The sequence below is a fragment of the Strix aluco genome, chromosome 6 (assembly GCF_031877795.1).
Source record: "Strix aluco isolate bStrAlu1 chromosome 6, bStrAlu1.hap1, whole genome shotgun sequence".
In the NCBI taxonomy this organism is placed as follows: domain Eukaryota; kingdom Metazoa; phylum Chordata; class Aves; order Strigiformes; family Strigidae; genus Strix; species Strix aluco.
This window is the reverse complement of record NC_133936.1, coordinates 18,739,613-18,762,826: the sequence shown is the minus strand read 5'-3', so window position 1 is coordinate 18,762,826 and position 23,214 is coordinate 18,739,613. Positions and strand designations below refer to the sequence as shown.

At 66.6% G+C, this 23,214-nt stretch overlaps 1 protein-coding gene across 5 annotated transcripts in view; it reads right to left on the bottom strand.

Annotated features, from left to right (window-relative positions):
* Positions 1 to 23,214, bottom strand: part of SPEG (striated muscle enriched protein kinase) — a 39,902-nt gene that overhangs the window by 11,302 nt on the left and 5,386 nt on the right. Inside the window, exons 1-20 of one of the 5 annotated variants that reach the window (XM_074828923.1) lie at positions 19,918 to 20,369; positions 16,613 to 16,652; positions 15,295 to 15,324; positions 14,773 to 14,862; positions 14,129 to 14,510; positions 11,469 to 13,003; positions 10,315 to 10,458; positions 9,400 to 9,582; positions 7,561 to 7,772; positions 7,197 to 7,285; positions 6,819 to 7,000; positions 4,473 to 4,733; positions 3,018 to 3,176; positions 2,697 to 2,886; positions 2,320 to 2,549; positions 2,036 to 2,155; positions 1,537 to 1,641; positions 1,218 to 1,424; positions 967 to 1,090; positions 387 to 559 (exon numbers count right to left, since the gene is read on the bottom strand). In XM_074828923.1, coding sequence (XP_074685024.1) covers positions 387 to 559; positions 967 to 1,090; positions 1,218 to 1,424; positions 1,537 to 1,641; positions 2,036 to 2,155; positions 2,320 to 2,549; positions 2,697 to 2,886; positions 3,018 to 3,176; positions 4,473 to 4,733; positions 6,819 to 7,000; positions 7,197 to 7,285; positions 7,561 to 7,772; positions 9,400 to 9,582; positions 10,315 to 10,458; positions 11,469 to 13,003; positions 14,129 to 14,510; positions 14,773 to 14,862; positions 15,295 to 15,324; positions 16,613 to 16,652; positions 19,918 to 19,950 — 4,489 coding nt within the window. In that variant the 5' untranslated portion in view covers positions 19,951 to 20,369. Of the gene's footprint in view, positions 1 to 386; positions 560 to 966; positions 1,091 to 1,217; positions 1,425 to 1,536; positions 1,642 to 2,035; positions 2,156 to 2,319; positions 2,550 to 2,696; positions 2,887 to 3,017; positions 3,177 to 4,472; positions 4,734 to 6,818; positions 7,001 to 7,196; positions 7,286 to 7,560; positions 7,773 to 9,399; positions 9,583 to 10,314; positions 10,459 to 11,468; positions 13,004 to 14,128; positions 14,511 to 14,772; positions 14,863 to 15,294; positions 15,906 to 16,612; positions 16,653 to 19,917; positions 20,370 to 23,214 lie in introns of those variants that run through there. The other 4 variants (XM_074828924.1, XM_074828920.1, XM_074828921.1 and 1 more) reach the window with 4 other exon arrangements.

The following is a 23,214-nucleotide window of genomic DNA, read 5'->3' as shown; positions in this document are numbered from 1 at the left end:
CACCCTGCAGCAGTGCCACCCATGGCACATGGCTGGGGGATACCATGGGGCAGTGCCACCCCATGCACATGGTCACTAGGCACATGGGACACTTCTACCCAAGTCAGATACGGGTATCAGACACCTGGCAGCAGTATCAACACACGGTTCATGGGTTTTCAGTCCTGTGGGGCGTTGCCACCCTATAGAGCAGTGTCCCCATGGCTTAAGAGTATGGAGCCATGCTATGGGGCAGTGCCCTCATGGCACATGGGCATGGGGCACTGTGGAGCAGTGCCAGCCTGAGGGGTAATGCCCCCCCACCCCCAGCACATGGGCTTGGAGCACCGTAGGGCGATGCCACCTCCTGGCAGAGGGGCACGGCCCCCCGGCACGGAGGCACCTACCTGCGAGGTGGAGGCGGAGGGTGCAGCAGGCAGTGCCGTGGCGGTTGCTCACCTCGCAGGCCAGCGGCCCCGCGGCCCCCCGGCCCGCACGCAGCAGCCGCAGGCAGTGTTGGTCGTCATCCGGCATCATCATCTCACACATGCCCTCCTGCTCCCCCAGCACCTGCCCGCCCCTGTGGGCACACCAGCTGCCACATCACAGCCCCACAGACAGCCCCACACCCACTGCCCCTCTGATAGCTCCCCCTTACAGCCCCATGGCCACCTCCTGACCCACAGACAGCCCAGGCCCTGGCTCCCACCCCGCAGCCCTCGCTCACACCCCATTGCTAGCTCTGCCTCCTGAATGGCTCACAACCCTTAGCACCCCACAGACAGCATTCCCCCCCAAAAGTAGTCCCTGCCCCATTCAGCTCTTCACAGCCCTGGACATCACCCTTGGGTGTACGCCCAGCCCCAGGGAAGGACCCCCCCACCCACCGTGGGCTGCATGGGGACCTGTTGCAGGAGTCCATCTTTGTGCACCCTGGGGGGTGATGCTGGGCATGGGGCAGGCGACTGGCACAGCACCATGTCCTACCTCTTCCAGGTGACGGTGGCCTCCACATGGTTGATGGTGATGGTGATGGAGGCTGGCTGACCCTCCACCACATACACCACATCTGGCTTGTCCAGGATGACCGGGGCCTCTTCCAGGTAGGGACCTGCCACACGCATCATCACCACCACCTCCGGACCCCACGTCGCCCAGCCCTGGCCAGCTTACTACCCCACCGGCGACAGAGACCCCTCCACCCCAGCTGCCCATCCCCTCCCCGCTGCCCCTCTCACCCCGGTCCAGGAGTTGCACAGGCCCCACAGGTGGGGACGGCTTGCTGTTGGTCTTGGGGGTGGCGGTGATGACACGGAAGAGGTACTGGGCACCCTTGGTGAGCCCGTGCACTGTGTAGGTGGTGTCCCTCACGCCAGCCACCAGCACCAGCCACTGCGTTGTGCCCAGCACTTGCATTTGCACCACATAGGTCACCGAGTCGGGGTCTGCAGGGGGGACAGGGTCTGTGTGGATCCTCCAGCATAGGGCTGGTCTGTGCACCCCATCACGGCATTGCCCACCTCCTGCCCAGCCCCTGCCCATCCCCAGCCCCCTCACCTATGGCGGTGTCCAGCCACTTGGGCTTGTTCCATGTCAGCGTGATGGCTCTGCCAGTCACCAAGGCCACGGTGGGGGGCCCGTCTGGGGGTGTCGGCACCACATCTGCGTGGGGAGGTGGGCAGGGGTGTGAGCATGGCCACTGCCACAGCTCCTCAGGGCATCTGCCTTATGCCCCGGGAGACACAGGCTGGAGGGGATGGATGGGACCAGTGACGTCGGGGGCTCAGCCTGGCAGCCCCTATGGGGATGGTGCTGCCAGCAAGTCCCATGTGGGACCTGGGGCTGCAGGGATGGGTCCTGACCCTGCAAGGTGAGGACTGCCCAGCTGACCCCGCTTTTAGGTTGGATTAGAGACCTCCTGAAGTCCCCTCCAACCTGAACTGCCCTGACATCCTATCACCCTAGGACCTCGCTACAGGGCCACGAACCCACTGCCCCGGGGCACAGCCTGGCAGCGAGTGGCCACACATCGCCAGTGGTACCTGCTGCTGCTTACCGGTGACATAGAGGTGTGCATAGCACGTGGCCTTCCCCACTTTGTTGGCGATGACGCTTTTATAGACGCCAGCATGTGCGTGACTGACAGCTGTGAACACCAAGCGATGGACATCCTTATCTGGGGAGGAACAGGGGGACATGGGTAAGACCCCGCCAGCCAAGTGGTGCAGAGCTCCCCTCCCTGCTTCACGGGAAGGTTTTGGGGGTGATGCCTCCTCCTGGGGTGCTGCGGGCAGGGCAGTGGGACCCCAAGAAGGTGAGGAGGATGGCAGGGAGCCCTACACTGCATCATCTTGCGATCGTCGGTGCTGTCGATGCGGGAGCCATTGTGGAACCAGGTGATGGAGGGGTAGGGCAGCCCGGCCACCTGGCACTCCAGCACGGCCTCCTTCGACTCCACCACGTCCAGGTTGTGCAGCGGCTTCAGGAAATCAGGCATGGTGAAGCACTCTGCCTCTGTCTCCACCTGCTCTGGCTCCTCCGGGATGGATGGCATCTTCTCCAGCTTGGAGCTGCAAAAGCCCACACACACTCGTGGCAGGAGAATGATGCCCCCAGCCCAGCCCTGACCCCAGGCTTTGCACAAGCCCATTGTTCCCCAAATCCTGGGGAGGAGCAAGCAGGGGGGATACAGATCCCAGAGACTCCCCGACTCTTACATCTGGGAGGCAGCAGATGGCCGTGGCTCCTCAACGTAGAGCTCAGCAGAGCACTCCACATGGCCGTGGGCATTCCTGGCAGTCACCGCGTACTGTCCCTCATCCTCGGGGCCCACGTGCACGATGACCAGTGAGTGCAGCCCCCCCTCCTGCTGAATCCGCATGTTCTCCCCTTCCTGCACTGGCTGGCCTGCATGGAGACACACACCAGCATCAGCATCAGCACCAGCACCTCTTCCAGCCCTTGGGTGCAGCCCCCAAGGGGATGGGAAGAGGTATCCCTGCAGGGCCCTGGGCAAGGTCTCTGGGCTTGGGGGTTACCAAAATGGGTCCAGGTGACCGCTGGTGGGGGAGTCCCACTGATCATGCAGTCGAAATGCGCTGTCCGTCCTTCCACCACGTCCACGTCCTCCAGCTTTCGGGTGAAGAGTGGCTGCACGGAGGGCTGCACCGTCAGCCGGGCGCTGCAGGTCAGCTCATCTGAAAGGAGAGAGGGTAGGGGTGACCCCCCACAGCACGCATGTGTGCAGGGCAGGAGGCAGCCTGCGACCCCCCCCGGCTGCAGCCCCAGCAGCCAGCATGGTTGTAGCCGAGTATACCCGAAGGCCAGTGGGGGCTGAGGCGCTGGGTGCCAGGCTCTGTCCCTGCACGGGGCAGGGTACAAGTGTTTGCAAGGTCCCTGTGCCCAGGGCTGGGGCTCTGCTGGCAGCAGGGTGCCTCTTCCCTCCCCTCACAGCAGTACGGATGCCAGCAGCAAGGTGGGGCGGGAAGATGCCCTGTCCTCCCCCTAGGGCAGGGGATCACGGCTGGCCTAGCCCCTTGGGGACAGGGTGATACTGAAGCAGAAAGCACCAGCACATGCAGCACCCAGGGGCAGCGTGGGGATGGGCGCAGGCTGGGTGCTCCAGATGAGGAGGTGTGCAGCAGGGACTGCTTAGCACTGATGGTGTCATTGCCCACCCCGGGTAGGGATTAACACCATGCTCAGGCACAGCCTCACCTCCCTGCACCCAAATCTGCTGCTGCCCTCAAATCCCTGCAGGCATACAGCCTCCGCCATGGAGGGATGCATGGGCACCAGCCTCAGGGTGCTGGGAACGCTTCTGTCCCCTGCTCCCACCACAGCCTGGGTTACTGCTGAGGGGCTGCCCGGGCAGGCTGGGAAATGGGAAAGGGACCCTTCTTTCTGTCCCGCTGTGGGGGACAGATGCTGTGTGCAGCATGCACAGGCCCAGGAGGGTGTCAGCGCCATGGGACAGAGGCCAGGTGCTGCTGTTCCTTAGCTGCCACCAGTGATGGCTTGGTGGGAGAGGGTGGGTGACCCTGACCCCCTGCCCATTGTCCCTGACACCTCCCAGGCCTGCAGAGACAGGTCGGTACTGGAACTGGGTGTGCAGAGGCTCTGGAGCCAGGGATCAGGGATAGCTGGGCTCCAGGCTGCATCCCACCAGCGCAGCCACAGTCCCAACACATCTCCTGACATTTCTGGGAGCTGCATGCATGCCTGTGGAGGAGCCGAGCGGGGTGGGACAGGGCTGCAGGGCTCAGGGTGCTGAGGCCCGAGGACTGATGCGCACCAGTTTTCCCAGCTGGGGGAAGTTCCCCAGGTCCTGGAGCAGCAACCTCTCCCTGTCCCCACCTCCAGCACTCAGTCACATCCCAGGGGGACCAGAGCCCCAAACCCAGGGGCAGGGGGGGCTCTCCACCTCCAGCAACCCCCATAGGCCCAAGTCCCAAGCAAGACCCGCCCCGGGGAGCTGCGTGACCGCCGCTTACCTTTGGCGGTGCTGAGCTTGCAGGTGTAGATCCCGCTGTCGTCCTCGTGCACAGAGGTGAGCAGCAGCTTGCACTTGCGCCCATCAAAATGCATCTTGCATTTGAGCAGGGCGGGCTGGAGCAGCCGGCCCCGGGACAGCCAGTCCACGTCCATGTCTGGCGGGCCAGCCACCAGGCACTCAAAGAGTGCCAGCTCCCCCGCCCCGACCACCACGTCCTGCAGGGGAACCACGATGGCCAGGGACTGGCACTCGGGGCGAGCTGCCCGGGAAGGGGGGAGAGAGAGAAAGAAAGAGAGACGCGTCTCAGCAACTGAAAAGCAACCATGAGAGGTGGCGGGGATGGAGCGGGGGGGGGACGTGCGGGGCAAGGGGGCCATGCGGGGAAGGGGGCCCGGTGCAGCGGGCAGGGAGTGCAGCAGGGAAGGACGGGAGGGGGCGGGGGGGGGCGGGATGTGGAAAGCAGAGCTGAGCGGGGGAGGGGGCCGGGGGTGAGGAGAGGTGTCCGTGCCAGGAACACACCACACAGCGCTTTACCAAACAGATTTTATTAGAGCTACAAAAAAAAAGGGTCACGGCCTCGTAGCCCGCCCCCCCACCAAGCCCCCTCCCCGGAGAGAAGAGACCCGGAGCTGGGGGGTGCTCCGGGCAGACCCCGAGCCCTGGGGCTGCGAGGGATGTCTCACGGTGGCCAGTGGCCGCCATGAAGCCAAAGGGGCCAATGCTCTCCCTCTCCCCTGCAGCTGGGGCAGGGTGCCCCCCCGCGGGGGTCCCCGGGGTCTCCTGTCCCCCATGCTCCGAGGTGACCGTTGCAGAGCTGCCACCGTGCCGCAGCCCCTTCCCTACAGCCCCGGCCGGCACGGTGGCGACCGTGGGCTCAGCTCCCTGCTCCCCTTCCCTGGGTAGCAAGGAGAGGAGCAGCCAGGACACACAGACAGGGACAAACGGACGGAGCAAGAGACAAGACAGCATCATACGGCCGCCCTGGCCCGGCTGAGGGGGTGCCTGGCGCTCCCCCGCCGCTCCCCCCACCCCGCCTCGGTTACGCCTCCCCCGGCCATCCGGCGAGCCCCTGCCCGCAGTCGAGGGCCCGCGCATCCCCGCGGTGCGTCCAGGACGAGGCGGTGGATGGAGCAGAAGGTAATAACACAAGGTGAGGTCCACTGCCTAAGAGGTGTCCAACTAAGAGCCCCGCGGCCGCGGCTCTGAGAGATGCACCCCCTTATCGTACTCCCCCTGCGTACAGACAAAAACCGCAGTCAGCAAGCGGAAGGGTTAGTGCAGCAGCGACGGGGGCCGGCACGCACGCACGCACGCACACGCCAGCACCGGCACGAGGGGTGCGAGTGCGCACCAAGGCACGGAGCCACCCACCGAGCCCCCCCAAGAAGGGCTGCGGCTTGGACCGTCACCCCCGTAGCCCAGCTCCTGCCGGCCGTGGGGCGCGGGGCTGGCTCCCACTCCCACCCCTGTGCCGCTGCGCTTTGCCGGAGGCTGGGAGTGGGGTCCCGGCAGGGTACAAGCAGTGCAGCCAAGGCTGGGGTGGGATGGGCGCAGCCCGGGGGGCTCAGGCAGCCGTCAGCAGGGAGGGCTGGGGGGGAGCAGGGCACACACAGCAAAGGGCAAGAGGAGGGAGGCAGCATCACTCGTCCCCGCAGGCTCCTTCCCTGGCCTTGGGGGATGCCAGACAGAGCCTGGCTATCAGTCCCAAGGACCCTCCCCTCCCCATTTGCACACATATTGGGGTCCTACGAGGACCAGAGCAGGGCTGGGGAGGGACGGCAAGGGAAAGGGGCTGAACAGCCCAGTCCCATGCATATGGGCTATTGCTGGAAACAGGCAAGGGGGGACCTCTTCAAACCACCCTGTGCCTGGCACTCAGCTTGCAGGCTGCCTGGGGCAGGGAGGGAGGGGGGATATGTCCCCTGCAGGGCCACCAAGGGCAAAAGCCCTCCCTGCGCAGCCAGGGGCAGCATGGGGGGATGTGGGGTGAAGCTGGGCTGTGAGGAGCAGCAGGCTCTGGGTCAGGCCGGTGGGGACCCTGGCACAGCTGGGTGGTGGAACCCAGGGCCGTGGGGCTGCACATCTGGACGGGGCAGCAAGGCAGCCTGCCTTCTGCTGCAGGGCCAGCCTCTGCGGGCAGCCCCAGGCATGCAGCTCCACTTTCCTGCTCCCAGCCTGTGCCCACCTGCGCTGCAGCAGGGAAGGGCAGGCTCGCTCTTCCCCTTCTCTCGCAGCACCGCCGAAGGGGGGTCTGCAGTGGCCCCTTCCCCACACAGCTCATGCAGGGCACTGGAGCCAGCTGGCCCCTCAGGGCCGGGGGGAGGATGCGCTCAGGGAGCTTTACCTCTGACCTCCAGCTTGGCCTCGCACTGCTTGGTGCCATACTCGTTGACGGCCTTGCAGGTGTAGAAGCCGGTGTCGGTGCGCTCCGCCGCCAGGATGTGCAGTGTGAAAAGCCCCCGTGCCCCCTCCGTCTCCTCCGCGTGGTGCCGGCGGCCGTACTTCACCGGCTGACGGTTCCTCAGCCTGCTCGGGACACAGGCAGAGTGGCATGGTCACACCTAGCCCTGCACACTCAGCCTGACTATCCCCAAAAGACCCCTCTCCTCCCCAACCCTGCTCAGGACCAGAGGTCCAAGCCGGTTATCTCCAAATGGGAAAGTCACCGTGCCTGTCCCCTCCTTCCCTGCCCAGCTGTGACCCAGCGAGCACCGGGACTCACCAGTAAATGATGGGCTTGGGCTCCCCACGGACACGAACGCTCATGCTGACATCCTGCCCCTCCAGCACCGACTGGTCTGACAGGGACACCTGGGGAAGCAGGGGTCAGAGAGCAGCAAGCACCCACCTGCACCCAGGGCCACGCATCCCCACCGCTGCACCCAGGGCTGTGTGTCCCCCGCCACAACAGCGGCCCTGGAGTACCAGGGGAGCTGGAGGGTTGGAGGCAGCCTAGGTGCCAGGAGCACCCCAGATCAGGGGGTAGGAAGGCCTGACCTGGCACCTCCTGGCACTGGGGACCACAGGGCTGTGGTCACAGGGCACAGCTCCCTCTTTGCCAGGTCCTGGGTGGGTTGTCAGCTCACCTCAAAGGTGGGTGCAGCCTTGAAGGTGCTCTCCAGGGAGCCGTGGGCAGCCCCGTGCTCGGCTCTAGGCTGCAGCTTCATGGCTGGTCGGTGCTGGGGGGTCCCGGACTCGGGGAACTCTTCCAGGGGGCTCAGGTACTCCTCGTCGGAGGTGATGGGGCTGGCCTGGCCGAGGGGGGGTGCCAAGTTGCCATGCCGCTCCACGGCAGGGGCTAGCACAGGAGAGGCTGGATAAGGAGCTGGCAGCAGCCAGAGCCGGGCAGGTGGGTCAGGGCACCCCTCCCCACAACCCTGCACCCCAGGGGTGCCGGGGGACACCCATCCCACGGCACATCCCAGCTCGGCAGCAGCCAGCAGCGAAGGGGTGCGGGGCCGCGCCGGGGGAGGGGGTGAGAAGCACTCCACGGGACGATAAGGGGACGCGATATCCCGCAAGGCGACAGCAGGGCTCAAGTGGCTCTTACGCAGCAGCCCGCGCTCCCATCCTTAAGCCGCCCGGATTCCCGGGATGGCTGTCCCTGCCCCGACCCGGCGAGGGCTGAAGGTGACATTGGCAGCTGCGCTCCCCCAGCAGCCCGCCCGGCCGCCTGCCCGCTCCCCGCGGGGCCGGACCCGCCGCCGTGGGTGAGGAGCCCACCCGCGGCGGGGATGGGGGACCCGCGGGGAGCGGGCGGGAGCCGGGGGTGGGGAGCGGCGCGGGGTGCTGGCAGAACCCCCCCGCCGCGCTGGGGGTGCTGGCCCCCCTCCAGCCCGGCTGCCGGAGCGCCCTCACCCCCCCTCCCCTTACCGGGGGGAGGCGGGCGGGCTGCCCGGTGCAGGGCGAGGGCTGTGCCCCCCCCCACCGCGCCCCCGCCATGCCCGTGGGCAGCCCCAGGGCGGAGAGCTGGAGGGGGGGGCGACCCCCGGCTCCCCGCCACCCGCCCTCCCGCACCCCCCCCCGCACTCACCGCGGGGCGCGGCCCCGGCAGCCCCCGCCCCGAGCCGAGCCGCGCCGGGCCGGGCCGCACCGTCGAGCCGCCGCTGCCGCTACCGGGGCCGGGGCCGGGGCCGGGGCCGCGCTCGCCTCCCGCCCGCAGCGCCGCCGGCCCGCTGAGCCCTCCCCGCCCCAGCGCTGCCCGGCCCCCGGGGCTGGGCCAGCAGCGCGGGGGAGGGCCCGTCGCCGGGCCGGGGGCTGCCGGGCCCCTTCCCGGCCCCCCGCCGCCGTGTCCCCGGCCGGCCCTGCCCGCCCGCGGCCGCCCCTGGGGTGCGCAGCCCCGCTGCGCCAGGGAGCGGGTGGATTTTTGGGTGCTGCCAGCCCCCAGGGCGGCTCTGAGCCGCTGCACGCTCCCCAAGGGACACCCTCGGTTTGGGGAGCACCGTGGGGCTGCGGCGGGCTGGGTGTCCCCACGGCCAGCAGGGCGGAGGGCAGGCTGGGTGCCCCCCGGCTAGCAGCTGGGGGGGCAGGCTGGGTATGCCCACAGCTAATAGTTTGTGCGGCAGCAGTATCCCCACGGCTAGCGGGGTGAAGGGCAGGGGTACCCCCACAATTTGCAGGTTGGAGGGCAGGCTGGGGTATCCCCATGGCTACGGGGCGCAGGCAGGTGTGGGGGAGGCCGGACAGTGGGCTGCTTGCTGGGTGCCATGGGGTGCTCACAGCCTGACCCCACTCCCCCCCTCCACGGCAGGATCCCTCTGTGCTTGCCGGGATCACGTCAGCTGCTTTGGTTCAGACAGAGCCTTGTAGGGTAAGGAAGCCGTTTTCTTCCCAGTGACAGCAGCGGCCGAGCTGGCAGCCAGCCTGCTGCCGCGCCGGCCCTCCCACCGCCGGCCGCCCTCCCGCCGCCGGCCGCCGGCACTCACCGGGCCGCACGCTGAGGATGGCACTGCAGCAGGTCGCTCCCACCTCGTTGGCCGCGGTGACGGTGTAGAGGCCACCGTCGGCTACCCGGGCGCTCCTGACCAGCAGGGTATGACGCTCGCCCTCCGCCTTGATGGGCCGCGTCGTGCTGCTCCGCAGCGGGACCCCGTCCTTCCTCCAGGACACTGTCGGCAGAGGCGAGGGTCACTCGAGGGCAGGAGAGCCCAAGCTTCCCCGGGGGTCTGTGCAGGGTCCTGGTGAGGCCAGGCCCTCCTCTGCCTGGCCTGGGGGACCCCTTTGCCATGGGGAGCAGCCCCTGGCTCCCACAGCTTGATGGAGAGAGCGGGGCTGCCCCCTCTCTGATTCCTGGCATCGTCCTGTCCTCCAGTGGAGGCTGGAGAAGGGAATCGAAGCCTCTTCGCTTCTTTCTTCCCAGCTCTCTAGGCTGGTACTGGCTCTGGCTGCTCAGCTGCCCCTGCCCACATCCTGGCTACATCATGCCCGGACCCCATCGGCCCTGAGCCAGGCACAGGGACTCTGCCCCCAGGAACCACCTGAGCTGGCCCAACAGCAGCCCAGAGCATCACCCCCCCATGCCCGTGCAGTGCTCAGCAGCCCTTCTCCTGCTCTCCCAACAGCCCAGCCCAGCACAGGGTAAACAGCAGACATCTTGTCTGCACCCTGCCCTGGCAGGCAGTGCCCAAAGTCTTCACTCCTGCCTGGGGGGAGGCAGGGTGAAAAGGGTGCTCCCGTGGTGGACACATCACCTCCCTGAGACACCAGCTTGGGGCTGCGTGACCCACTCCGCATGGCACAGGTGGCCCCAAGAGTCGGCTCAGTGGGTGGGATGTGGACACGCAGGGAGCCCCTCTTCCACACTTGCACCCCCTGACGCCCCCAGCCCCGCGGTCGCTCACCTTCTGGCTGGGGGTTGGCCGTGACAATGCACTTGAGCAGCACCTCCGCCCCCACGGCCACTGCCATGTCCTGGATGGGGATCTCAAAGATGGGGGCTTCCAGGGGGTCTTCACCCGCTGAGACATAGGAGTCGTCGGAGGACTCTGGACAGGGAGAGACGGGCCCCGTGGCTGTCAGCAGGGTGGAGCGAGCGGGTCCTGTGCCGCGCCAGGCTGGATGCAGGCAGGCAGGGGCTTCGCAGCCCACTGCCCACCCCTGCTACCTCGTGCCCCACACCCTCACTGGAACATCAGCAGGTCCCCAGACCATGCAGTGGAGGAAAGGGCCACATCAGGGGCCACCATGGCACAGTGCCTGCAGCGGGACGGGGCAGGGAGCGTCCAGCCTGCTGTACATCCCTGTACAGCATAAGGGATGAGGCGACAGCAGGGTGTGAAAGGAGGAGGGTTGTACAGCCCACTGCAGCCCCTGCTCCGAGCTGCCCCAGCCCCACACAGGGTGCTGGCTGCTCTGCTCTGCCACATCAGCATCAGTCTCCCCGCTCCCTCCCCTCCCATGGCCCCAGCACACGAGCAAAGGTCCTGGGGCTGCGCCAGGAGCCCTGGGCACGTGGGTCTGGCACTGCTCCGGCCAGAGCAGAGCCTGGAAGGATCTCCTGGACTGGGTACAGTCTGGTCTCACCCCTGCATCTTGGGATGGGCAGAGCACCTCTCCCCCAGCCAAGACACTGCAGCATCCCCTGGGGATGCTTGGGCTGCACATCCTGCCTGGAGCACAGAGCACAGTCCAGCCACATTGCACCCAAGCTGCAATGGGTGTCCTGTGCCCCGGGGGACCAGACCAGCCCAGGGCTGGGTGCCAGAGGTCAGCACCCTGCATCCTTCCCGTGCCAGGCAGGAGGGACGGAGACATCAGCAAGCATCATGACCTCAAGGCCCAGCAAACTGGTACCCAGGCTGGTCTGTCCTACAGCACTGGTTGGTGCCAACATCCCCAACCTCCAGAGCTGTGTCCCCCCGCCCCACCCCTGTGCTCTCTGGTACAGCCTGGGCTTCCCACACCTCCCAGGGGCAGGTTGGGGGTCCCCAGTCTCACTCAGGGGCTGGCCAGGCCAGCTCTGTGCCTGCAGGAGGGCAGACAGCCATGCCCCTACCTAGCTCCGGAGAGGTGGGCCTGGCTCGACGCCCCTTCCCCTTGCTCCGAGTGCTCCTGCCTTCTTGAGCCATCCGGCCACTCTCTTTCTTCTCTGACACTTTCATCTGCCTTCTCTCCACCTCCCTGCCCAGGCCGTGCTGCCCTGCCCAGCTCCTCTCCAGGCGAGCCTCCTGCTGCTCCATTCCTGGCTTTGCCCAGGGCAGGAACCGCACCTCCACGGGCGCCTCCGGCCGCCGGTACAGCCCGTGGGGCACAGCCAGCCGGGCGGCCAGGGCTTCGTTCACCGCCCCGGGGGTACGGGCTCCACCGGCGGGGCCCCCGTCCGGGCACGGGCTGCCTTCAGCGGGCCCCGCCTGCAAAAGAGCCACCCGTCCCTGCGGGGTGGCTTGTGCTAACGGCCACTGCTCCTTCTTCTTCACTTCCCCGGTGCCTTCTTGCTGTGGACCCTTCCTGGCGCTCACATCCTCCACCTCGGTGGACTGACTGGCTGCCGTGCCGCCCCGTGCCGGGGCTTTCCTCCCGCGCTGCCCCCCCGGCTCCGGCTCCCCGTCGGGTCCCACCAGCGCCACACTGGAAAGTGCCAGGTGCTGGATGACGTGCGGGCTCTCTGCTGGCGGGAAGGTCTTTGGTGGCAGCGCCTTGCGCCCACCGGTGCCCTGTGAGGAGGGGGTGCAGGGGGCACGGGGGCCGGCAGGCTCGCCGGCTGCTGGAGGTGAGGGTGTCGGGGGCAGCCCGGCTTTGCAGAGCTCCTGGGAGCGCCGCAGCTGCTGCTTGGAGACCGTCCGCTTGATGCGGCTCAGCTCCTCCGCAAACTTGTGCTCTATTGCGTAGACACGACCAGCGAACTTGCCTCGCTCGTCGAAGGATGCGGCTTTCTGCCGGAAAGCCAGACGCCGGCAGGCCGCCGTGCCGCCCGGCTCCCAGCGGCCGCCTTCCCCCACGTCCTCCCGCGAGCCGCCCAGTGCGCTGGCACGGCGCGAGCCGGAGCCAGGCTGGTCGAAGGAGCGCGTCTTGCGCAAGGGTAGGCAGGGGTATGCAGGGAAGGAGCTGTCCCCCTGCTCCAGGCTCCTCCGCCGCTCCTCAAAGTACTGCAGCCTCTCGAAGATCTTGGAGCCGGAGCGCACCAGCTTGGGGGATGCCCGGACGGAGATGCGGCCGGAGGCGTCACTCATGGGTGTCTGGGGACGGGACTCTTGCGTGCTGCCCTGTGAGTACGCCGAGGACTTGGGCTTCTTGATCTTCTCCTCGTAATCCTCGGGGACAGTGTCCTGGTACTCAGCTGGCACTGACGACTTCTTGCGGGGGGTCACGGGCGTGAAGGAGGGGACGCCAGGGCCACGGGCAGCAGGCTGGGATGCCGCGCCAGCGGGTGACGGCAGGCATGGGCCAGCACGAGGAGACGGCGAGCGAACGATGGGTGGTTTGGCAGTCAGCGGCAGGGCAGCGGGGGACCTCGGGGGCTCAGCGCCAGGTTTTGGAGAGACAGGTCCACTCTGGGGGTCATCTCTCCGGTAGCCCCCCTGGGGGATGCTGCTGCAAGGGGAGACAGAGGATCACAGTTCAGAGCCCACCCTCACCGCCTGGCTGCATCCCTGCTCCCAGCCCCACACCACGGTGCCCAATGGGGCCCGGCAATAGGGGCAGGTGGCCAGGGCAGCCCTGGGACCAGAGAGCCTCAAGGGGCCCTGGCGAGTGAATCCAGCTACGCAGGGACAACTGGGAGATGGCTGGGTTGGATGAGATCCTGAGCTCCTGTGACACAGCGGTGTCCCCCTGCCCAGGCGTACTCATGTGGGACAGCAGAGTGATGCTGGGATACCCAGTGAGTCCCCTCCCCAGGGCCACCATGCAGACAGGACTGGGGTCTGCGGGGTGCCCCAGTTTGCTGGGGTGTCCTGGTGTGCCGAGGCAGCATGGCACAGGTCAGTTCTTCTGCAAGGCAGAGAGGGTCCCCGAAGCTACAAGGCCTCCCTGCACACATGCTGCTGCAGGTACTACCCCCCCCACACTGCCCCTGGCGGGGCTTGGCGATTGTGGTGCAGAAATCATAAGGTGGAGATGAGGTTCTGGTGGAACAAGCAGCCTCAAACAAAAAAAAGGGGCAAGATGGAGGTCGAAGGAGCAGGCCTGCGGGGATGGGGTCCGAAGGCAGTGGGGAGGGACGGGGACTCTGAGCACATCAGCTGGTCCTGGGAAGGCAGCATGTCCCTGGCCCCTGATGCCACCCCTCTGCGGTGGGGACTGCAGGTGGCAGAGCCTTGCCAGTGGGTGCCTCAGGCTGCCACACACCCCCAGGTCCCCCCACCCTGGGCTGCGCAGAGCTCCTGCAGCCGGGCAGGACGGGGGGACACCCACAGCACAGCCTGTGGGTGGGATGCTGCAGCTCGTGCAGCAGCACAGGGGTTACCCCCAGCCCCAACCTGGCCACAGCAGAAAGGCCACTCCACATCCCCCACTTCACGGAAGGGCCTGTCCCCCCCTGGCCTGGGTTGCTCTCACCTTGTCACCAGGAACAGGCTGCCTACTGCTCAGAGCCCCCGATCCTCATCCGGGCATGGTGAAGGCAAAGAAGGGCGGAGGGGAGGAGATGGCTGTGGGGGTTGGAAGGAGATGGCCCCAGCGCAATGTCCCCTCCACGCGCTTCCCCCGGCTACTTACACGTGGAGCGAGAGCGCCCGTCCTCGGTACAGGCTGAAGGCGCTGCCGTACGGGTCGCTGGCCACTGAAAGGCTATCCTCCGACCCCCAGCTTGTGCCCACCAGATTAGCCCGTGATGCCCGCACCAGCGGCTCCACGCCCAGGTGCCGGACCTCGGCGCCGCGCGGGGCCGGCGCGTTTGCTTGCCTTGGGGTTCCCTGCGGCTGCTGCCAGGCAGCAGGGCGGAGGTAGGGTCCCCGTGCAGGGAGGCTGGCATCCGTCTCCTTCTCCACCACGGTCTGCTGGCTGCCCGACCAGCTGGAGCGCTCCTCCGCCTGCGACAGAGCCAGCACCGAGGTCGGCGTCGTGTTCATGGAGGCGTCCACGAGGGTGTCGGACCCACCTGGAAGCAGAGGGGTGAGCCAACACCAGGTGCCCATGAGGACCAGCCCAGCACCCTGCTCAGAGAGGGCTGAGTCACGGGGTGTCCCGGGGTGTCCCAGGGTGTCCCAAGCAGCACCCTGCTGCCCCAAGCCCTCCCTGCTTTGTATGGGTGGATCACAGCTCCCCCCTGCCATGGAGACCCCCAAAGCAGAGCCCTTGCTGGGGGCCATGCCCAGCAGCCAGTGCCAGGGCTTGGTGCCAGCCAGGTGCCCCCTGCTCACCCGTGGGGGTGCTGAAGGCCGTCTCATCCTGGAGCTCACTGCGCTGCGTCACCTGGGGGTCACTGGGCTCATCCTCGCCCGTCTCCGAGTCTGGGGGAGGGGGAGAGCAGGGAGTGAGGGGACACAGGCACAGCAGGCCAGGCTGGTGCTTCCCCTTGCAGACCCACCGGCTCCAGGGGCAGGAGAGCAGTGCCTGGGCAGCTCCGGGAGGAGGCAGCGCCAGGGCAGGGGCCATGACTGTGACCTGCAGGGACAAGCGGCCAGAAGGGAAAGGCAGGACTGGGAGTAGGAAAGTCCAGCAGGGCACGGGCAGGCAGGGGAAGGCAGGCAAAGTGGGCGGGAGCAACGTTAGATGATGGGAGGAAGGGAGACAGTGCCAGCGGTGGGAACGCAGCTGGTGGAGGCGGCGTGGGGACAGGGAGGCAGGGCAGGGGGACAGCGGCGGTGATGGGGCAGGGAGGCAGGCTGGGGCACAGGGCCCAGTCTGGGGACAGAGCTGGCTTTGGGCAGGGGTCTTCCTACCGTAGCTTTGTTTCCTGCAGGAGCGGAAAACTTCGCTTCCATAGGGGCAGCAAGAGAGAGAGAGACATCAACACCCGGTTATCGGCCCGGCCTGCGGAGACGCGGGGGGCAGCAGGGAGGGACCTTGTCCCCAGCATCTCCCCATGCTGCCATAGGGCAGGGACCTGCTGGGGCAGCACTGCAGTGGGCCATGCCAGCTCAGAGAGCCTGGCACCCTGTGCTGGGCTTTAGGTCCAGGCACGGGGCCAGGACTGGGCGTTTGCCCATCTCAGGACCTCACAAGAAGCACCCCATGCCCTACCCAGCCCCATGTCAGAGGCGAGGCGCCCACAGGGTGTGGAAACAGGTCTGGCACCCCCAGACTTCCCCACCACGTCTCCACTCTGCACCCATGTTCACTGCACATCTCCAGTGCTGCACACAGACCCTCTCTGCACACACACCATCCCACCTGCGCAGTGCACGGCACCATCCCCTCCCCGTGCTACAGCCACAGCCTGCCTGGCAGGACAGCCACCTCCTGTCCCCAGAGCTGCTGCACCTGCCCCACGGGCTGGCCTCACTGCTGCAGCACCCGCACATCCTCGTGCTCTGCAGGGCACCACAGCTTGGGGCTGGACCCCCAGCCCATGCCCCAGCACCCCCAGCAGCACCCAGCTGCAAGCACCCTCCCTCTGGCACATACACGTGCATCCCCTACCCCACCGGTGGCAAGTGCTTCATGATTCGGCCGTGCCCCACATCATAGCCCTGGTTGATAAAGCAGGGGTGCTGAGGGCAGGGCACCAGCCTCCCAATGGGCAGGATGTGGCCAGGCCAGACCAGCATCACCCTAACATCCCATACCAGGAAAGCCATCGCCGTGCAGCCAGGGAGGGGCAGACTTTCCACCCTCGCAAGCTGCCACAACAGACCCCTGTGGCAAGGGACGTGTCCTCTGCCCCACTGCCGCTCCCCGCCACCACACTGTCATGGCGTAGTGGGGGGTCAAGCTGCTCCCTCCCACCCCAAACCACCCCTCTGCAGTCCGTCACACTGACAGCTGCCCCATGCACTGCCACTGCACCACGCTCCCCAGCACAGTCACGACAGCCTGGCAGCCCCTGAGGAACCGGAGCTGCAGGGACAGGAGCAGCCCAGCCTCATGGGGGACACTGAGAGCCCCCAGCTGACCGGGACCCTGTTTTGGGGCTGGCAAGATGCAGCCCAGCCCTGCCCAGCCTCCACTCGCTGCCCCCTCAGCACAGCGGTGGGGCTGGACCCCATCCCGGCACACTCGGGGCAGCGAGAGAAGCCGGGTCCTGGTAACTCAACGCACCATGCGTGAAGCGCCCGAAGCGCCGTGAGTGGCCGGTCTTCTGCAAAGGAAAAGAGAAGAGAGCGTTACCCGTGGCACGGCGCCATGTGCCTGCTCACGTACGCACGCACACACCCCATCATGGCACATGCGGCACCGCTCACATCCACAGTCGCTCACACACACAGTGGCACAACATGCGTGGTGCCACTCATACCCTCCTGCTGGCAGGGCACACCCGGCACTGCTCTCACACACACACACACACACACACACACACACACGCACACACACACATCCCCCGGCTGCACACCCACGGGGTACCCACAGGCACACACCCACAGGGTACCCACATTCACACACCCCCAGGCACACACCCCCGCGCACACAGACATGGATGGGTGTAGGTGGACACGTGTAGCACAGGCCCAGCTATGCGCGCACACACACACACCTGTGCGTGCACACACACACACACACACACTCCCCTTGGTGATGGCACTGTGCACCCCAGCCCTGTGCCACAGCCCATGCCCAGGGAGCAACGGCCCTGGGCAGCCCAGCTGCCTGCAGCCAGCACCGCCTGCAGCAAGGTCTTTGCCCAGGTGGGTGCCCAAATGCTCTGCAGCCCCTTCGAAGCCACCACCTGTGCCAACATGGGGACTGGGCCAGCAAAGCGTCTTCCAGGTGCTGGCCCAGACACCACCACGGGCACTGGCCCAGCACGGGGACAGCATCCCCCATCCCCGGCAAGGCTGTGCCAGCTGCGAGAGAGGCTGCCTGGCACAAGCGGCATGGGACTGGCCCGTCTGTGTGGGGCTGGAGGCGTGGGAGCTGCGCTCGCCCGCGCTGTCTGGGCAGGCAGGCGGGACCTGAGCATGGGACAGAGCTGCCAGGAGCTCCCTGCCAGCTTGGCTGCCCTCTGCGCCACAGCCCAGAGCTGGGCACCCGCTTGCCAAGGGAGGGACTGGCTGAGGGTGACCTGTACCAATGCTGTTTCCCAGGAAAAGAGGGATGGGGTGATCTCCAGGGCAGGTAGGAGTGGGGATGTGGCATGCAGACAGGCAGGGTTGGGCTGCCAGGGCTGAGCATCCTTTCCAGCCAGTCTGGGTGCTGGGGGTCTCCCCAGGACACTGACACCCCATGCCCTGTCTCCTCAGCATGGAGCCTAGGGCCAGACATCCAGCTTTCTTGAAGCCCTTTGCTCTGCCAGGCTCTCCTGCCACCCCACAGCTCCCAAACAGGGTCACAGACAGCCAGCCCCCGGGGAGAGCCAGCCAAGCATGGCCAGCAGTCAGTTGCCCTTGGAAGGGCAGGAGGCTCATTTTTCATGTCCCAAAGCTGCTGCCACTGCAGCGGCAGCCCCTGCTCGTGGGCAGCGCCTGGGGGCTCCCACCAGCCCCCTGCCTGCATGCGGTGCTGGCTGGAGGGCAGCGGCTGCACGAGACACATTTGTATTCAGGCTGAGCCAGGCTTCACCTCCCCTCCTCGGCTGACTATGCTGGTTCTGGCTGGCAGCCCGTCTTCCAGGCCAGCGAGAGATAGATGAGTGATTAACTGCACCATCGGCGGATAATTCCCCCATTAAAAAATGAAAATGCAATTGAGTGCCATTATCGGGTGCTCCTGTGGCTTCCCCAGGGACTGGCGCCATCAGCTCCCCATCAAATACGGTGACTGCACCCAGCGGGCCTGGGCTGGGTTCCATCTCCCAGAGCTATGGGGTGGCTGAGCCCCCTCCCCTCTGCCTGCAACAGGCAGGGCACCCTGCAGCCTGGACCCCCCTTGGGCACAGCACCCACCTGCAGCTTGCCAGGGAGTGAGTGCTAGGTGATGCAGGGTCACCCCCAAGCCAGGAGGTGGAAAGGGGGCAGGAGCAGCTCGGGGCTTGCTGTGGGGTTGGGGTCTGGGCAAAGGGGCCAGCTGAAGAATTGGAGGTGTGCTCCCTGCCTGGATTTCATTTTCAGCCTGGGAAAAGGGGTGGGGGAGCCCCAGGAGCCTGCTCTGTGCCCACCCAGCCCGGGGTGGGGAGAAGGGCTGGCTGGGATCAGCAACCAGCTTCAGTCCTGCCCCCAGAGCACCTGGGTGAGACCTGTCGCTGCCTCTTCCCCTGTGCCAGGCACAGATTCACCCTGCCCGGTCTGGGGTCCCACCCTGGCCTGGCACAGGGTGTCCCTAACCATGGCCATGGGGCCAAGGGGAGTCAGGGGGAAGAAGGGGCTCCTGGGACCTTGGACCACAGCCCTTGCAGCCTGCCACCACCTGGCATGTGGAGCCACATGGCACTGGTGCCACTGGTGTGAGACAGGCAGACAGGGCGCAGGGATGGAGTGAGGTGGGGAAGCGGTGGGTGGCTTGCCTGGTGCAGATGGACAGCCACTGTGGGTGTCCTGATACACCCCGTGCTCAGCCAGCAGTGCAGGACCCTGCCCCACCATGCGGGCAAGCCCCTGGGCCTGCTGTCCCCAAGGGCAGCTGGGACAGCCAGGCAGTGCCATCCACCCGGCCCCGGAGGGACCCCCCACCACACCTGACTCCCAGTATCCCTGGTGACCTGTGTCTCCCCGCGCATCCTGCACCCCTGGGAAGGGGCTGCGGGTGACAGCCTCTCCCCAGCCCCTGCTGGTCCACCAGGCAGGGTGACAGCAGGCAGGCTACGTGCCCACGCTGGGTGGAGCAGCGGGGTGGACTTGTGCACCCCGGGGGAGCCGGGGGTGGGGGGCTTCCTGGAAAGATGCCCCCCATCCTCCACCCCCCGCCGAGGCCAAGTGACGTCCTTGTTCCTCGCTCGGCGGCGGAGCGTGCAGCGGGGCCCGTGGAGGAGCCTTTGCCTGTGCCAGGCATGCTCCTGACGCGGAGGGGATGACGCATGCAAAGCCTCGTCTCCAGCTCCGTGACCACCGGCAGCGGGGCTGGGGGGAGCCATGAAGCAGCCTCCATTTGCTGCCCCAGCTCCGGAGGGCAGAGAGGGGAGAGGGTGGCGTGGGGGGAAGCCCTCAGCGGGGGTCCCAGCCTGGCTGCTGGCACAGGCGGTGCTGAGCACCTGCCCTCTGCCCCTCCTGCCCGGGCTGGCGAGGACAGTCAGGCAGCTGGTGGCTCTGCAAGCGGGGCTGGAGCCGGTGATGGGCAAAGCCCTGGGGAGCCCCGGGCGGCAGCGGCAGGGCCAGAGGGACCCCCCCATCCCCATCCCCATCCCCATCCCCATCCCCATCCCCATCCTTATCCACATCCTCAACCTCATCCTCATCCTCATCCCGATGCGCTCCTGCTCCCAGCACTGCCCCCTCCTCCCGGCACCCGCCGGCGCGGCAGCCCGGAGCCCTTACCTGGAAACGCTTCTTCACCCAGATCTTCTTCATGCTTCTGCAGAGCCCCGCTGGCCCGGTCACACCGGCTCAGGCCCGGCAGGACGCCAGCCCGCTCCAGGCGGGGTCCCCGCTGTCAGCACGCCGCGGGGGCCGGCGATGCTCCGAGCATCCTCCACCGGCGGCAGCCGGGGACGGCGGAGGGAGAGGAAGGGGCTCGCCAGGTTGGGCTCCCGGGAGGGCTGGAGCTGTGAGCATGAAGCATCACTGGAGTGCTCCTCCCTCCATCCTTCCCCCGCCTGCCTCCGCCTCCGCCTCCCCGCCAGCCCTGGCACACAGTGACAGCGGCGGGGGACAGGCAGGGCACAGGTGGCGGGGGGCGAGGGCAGCCGCGGGGAGGGGAGGGGGGGGGGCGCGACTGGGGCGGGTACACGTCCTCCCCCCTGCTGGCTTTGGCTCCAGAGCACCCAGGGGTGCCAGCCCCCTGCCCAGCAATGCGGCTGGACCACTGTCCCCTGTCATCGGTCCATACTGCCCTGCCGCCTGGGGCAGGGACTGCTCTTCCCTCCCGTGCTCAGCAACGTGGGGCACAGCTCACCACCGCGGCTCCACACACACCCCGACGGGGACAAGAATAACACACCGCACCACGCCAGCGACTGCACTCCACATGCTGCCCCCAAAGTGCCCCCAGACAGGGCAGTTCCTCTGCCACAACCCTGCACGCAGCAGCACAGCCGCGGTGTGCCACGGCACTGCCCAGTCAGGATCCAGGTTCACCAGCATTCTGCCAGCCTCCACTCAGTCCCCCACATCCTCCAGCCGCCAGCGAGGCAGAAGGGTCCCCTTATCAAGACACAGGTGTGGGTCTCAGCGCTGCTGACCTGCCTGCACACAAACGAGAGCTAATACAGGCACAGTCTTTCACAGCAACCCCTCTGGCCCAGCACTGTTCATGCCACGGCATGAGCCCCCCTGGCAAACCACACAGCCTCCAGCCCCAGGCACCCAGTGTCCTAAGACAGACCTTGCACCCTGCCCCTCGGGTGCCTCAGGACCCATGTGGGATGGCAGGGCTGGACTGCTCAGCCCTGGGCTAGCATCACGGCTTTGTGGCTGGTGGGGCACAAGATTGACCTGGGGAGGTAGGCCATTGTCCTTGTCCGTGTTGCATGACACACACGAGACATCCCCTCATGCTGGGGTGAGGCCCCATGGCACAGCTCAGGGCAGGACTTGGTGCCCGGGACTGAGCTGCGATGGGGCTCCCGGGGTGTGGGCAGAATTTGTGGGTGGGGGACCCCGGTGAGGCTGGTCAAGGCCATTAAGACCTGTTAGTTCTCCCGGGGTATTGGCATAACCCCAGCACACCTTCCCCAGCCGAGTGTCCCCAGCTCTGCCAGCCTGTCCCTGTTCTCTGGGTGACATTGCAAATAAGCTGGAGGGGCAGTCCCAGCCCCACAGCCTCAGCAGGGCCTTTCCTGCCTGCTGTGCCCCCCCCTGCTCTTGGTGTCCTGCATCACCAGTTCACCAAGCCGTTGAGCCCCACGGCACCCATCAATCCCCTTTCCAGGCTCCTGCAGAGGCTGCCAAGGTCCCAGCCCCACTGGCTTTCTGCGCTGCCCCCTCCCACTGCAGAGCATCCGTGGAGACACTGCTGGAGGCCTCCCCACCCAGCACTTGTCCCCATGCTGCTCACCTGTCCCCTGGGGAGCCGGCTGCCCCACGTGGGGCTGCACACAGGCATCACGCTCCCCATGACGCTTGGCAGCTCTGGCAGCTTTTCTGAGCTTCCCTTCCCAGCCCATGACTCCCAACGTGAGGCTTTTCATGGCTCCATAATAACTTGCAAATTACCCAGTACAAAAGGAGCTGTTTATACAACATTTCTGACAGTCCCACAATTCGAGTGATGCTGCGGGGTTTCCGTGGAGACCCCGCACGTCAGGCAAGTCCCACGAATGCCAGAGCTGGCACTAAGGGAATCTCCTGTCAGAGCTAGAGCACTTTGCTGGGGCCCCCAGCCCTGTGTGGGGACAGAGATGGGTACCCCTGAGTCAGGGCTGGGTAAGGGGTGGGCTGTGGGGCTCATGTCTGCCAGGGTCCCTGTGCCCAGGGTCTCCCTGCCAGGTGCTCTCACCCAGGCTGCACATGCCTGTGGCCCTGCCACAAATCTGCACAGCCTGTGCCTTTTTTTCAGACTCAACTGGAATAAAAGCCTGGTCAGGGATGCCGGGAAGGAGCACCAGGGCTTGGGCTTGGCACATGGTGGTGCCAGGGCAAGTGTGCTGCCACCACAGCACCTGCAGGGACAGCCCCAGGGAGGGACCACATGTGCCCAGATGAAACACAGTCATTTGGGTATCCTCCGACTGCCATGCCTGTTGCCCTATCGGCCACGGCTCGCAGCTGGCCAGGCACACAGCCCTTCCCTGTGACTGTGGCTCTGCCGCTTGGCCATCCCAGGAGTGGCTCTGGGCTGCCCCAGAGATGCTGCAACCCTGGGAGCAGCTGGGTCACCTTCGAGGGGCTGCGCCTGCTGTGGGGCCTGAAAGTCTTTTCCAGAGGCAGCAGCACCTGCAATAACCCCCTGCAAGGGCAAAGCCAGACTCCCTGCAGGTGTCCGGTGGGAGGTGACAGCAGCCTGCACCCAGGGCAGCCCCTCTGTCCTGCCCTAGCCCAGGAGCAGCCCTGGCACTGCCCTCCTCCTCTGCAGGTCAGGGACATAAGGCAGGGGACAGGGGCCAATGTGGCCATGGCATGGACAAGGGGCAGAGCCAGAGCAGGTGGCCCCGTTGCCACCCAGCTCCAGCTTCGCCTGCTGGACACACACCAGCCCCAAGCAAAGCAGGTAGCAGCGCTTGCTCAAAATGCAGCATTAATTCCACTGCTCCGATCCACAGCTCCCCACACCTTGCTGGGCCTCCCCGACAGCTCTGCATGGATTCTGCCCCTGCAACCGCAGCACCAGCTGAGCACCAGCCACCCGGCCCCAGTCATCAGCCCCCTTGTCTCGGGGCTTGAATAATTGATGGCAGTGGGTGCATGCAGCGTCTCGGGTAGGATGAGGTCTGGGCATGAATCTTTCATGTGTTTTTGACTCCTGACGCTGCTGGGGACTGTCTGCGGGAGGTAGGGATGTGCTGGGAGCCTGGGGAGTTGGGGATCATCCCCAGCCCTGTCCCCAGTGGGAAATAAATGCAGCGGGATGGCCCTTGTCATGGGGCAGGACAGCACTGCAGCAGTTTTCTGGCCCTGGGGAAGAGCAATGCTGTGCTGTGACCCCTCTCCCGAGGGCTAGGGACAACCCAAGTGCCC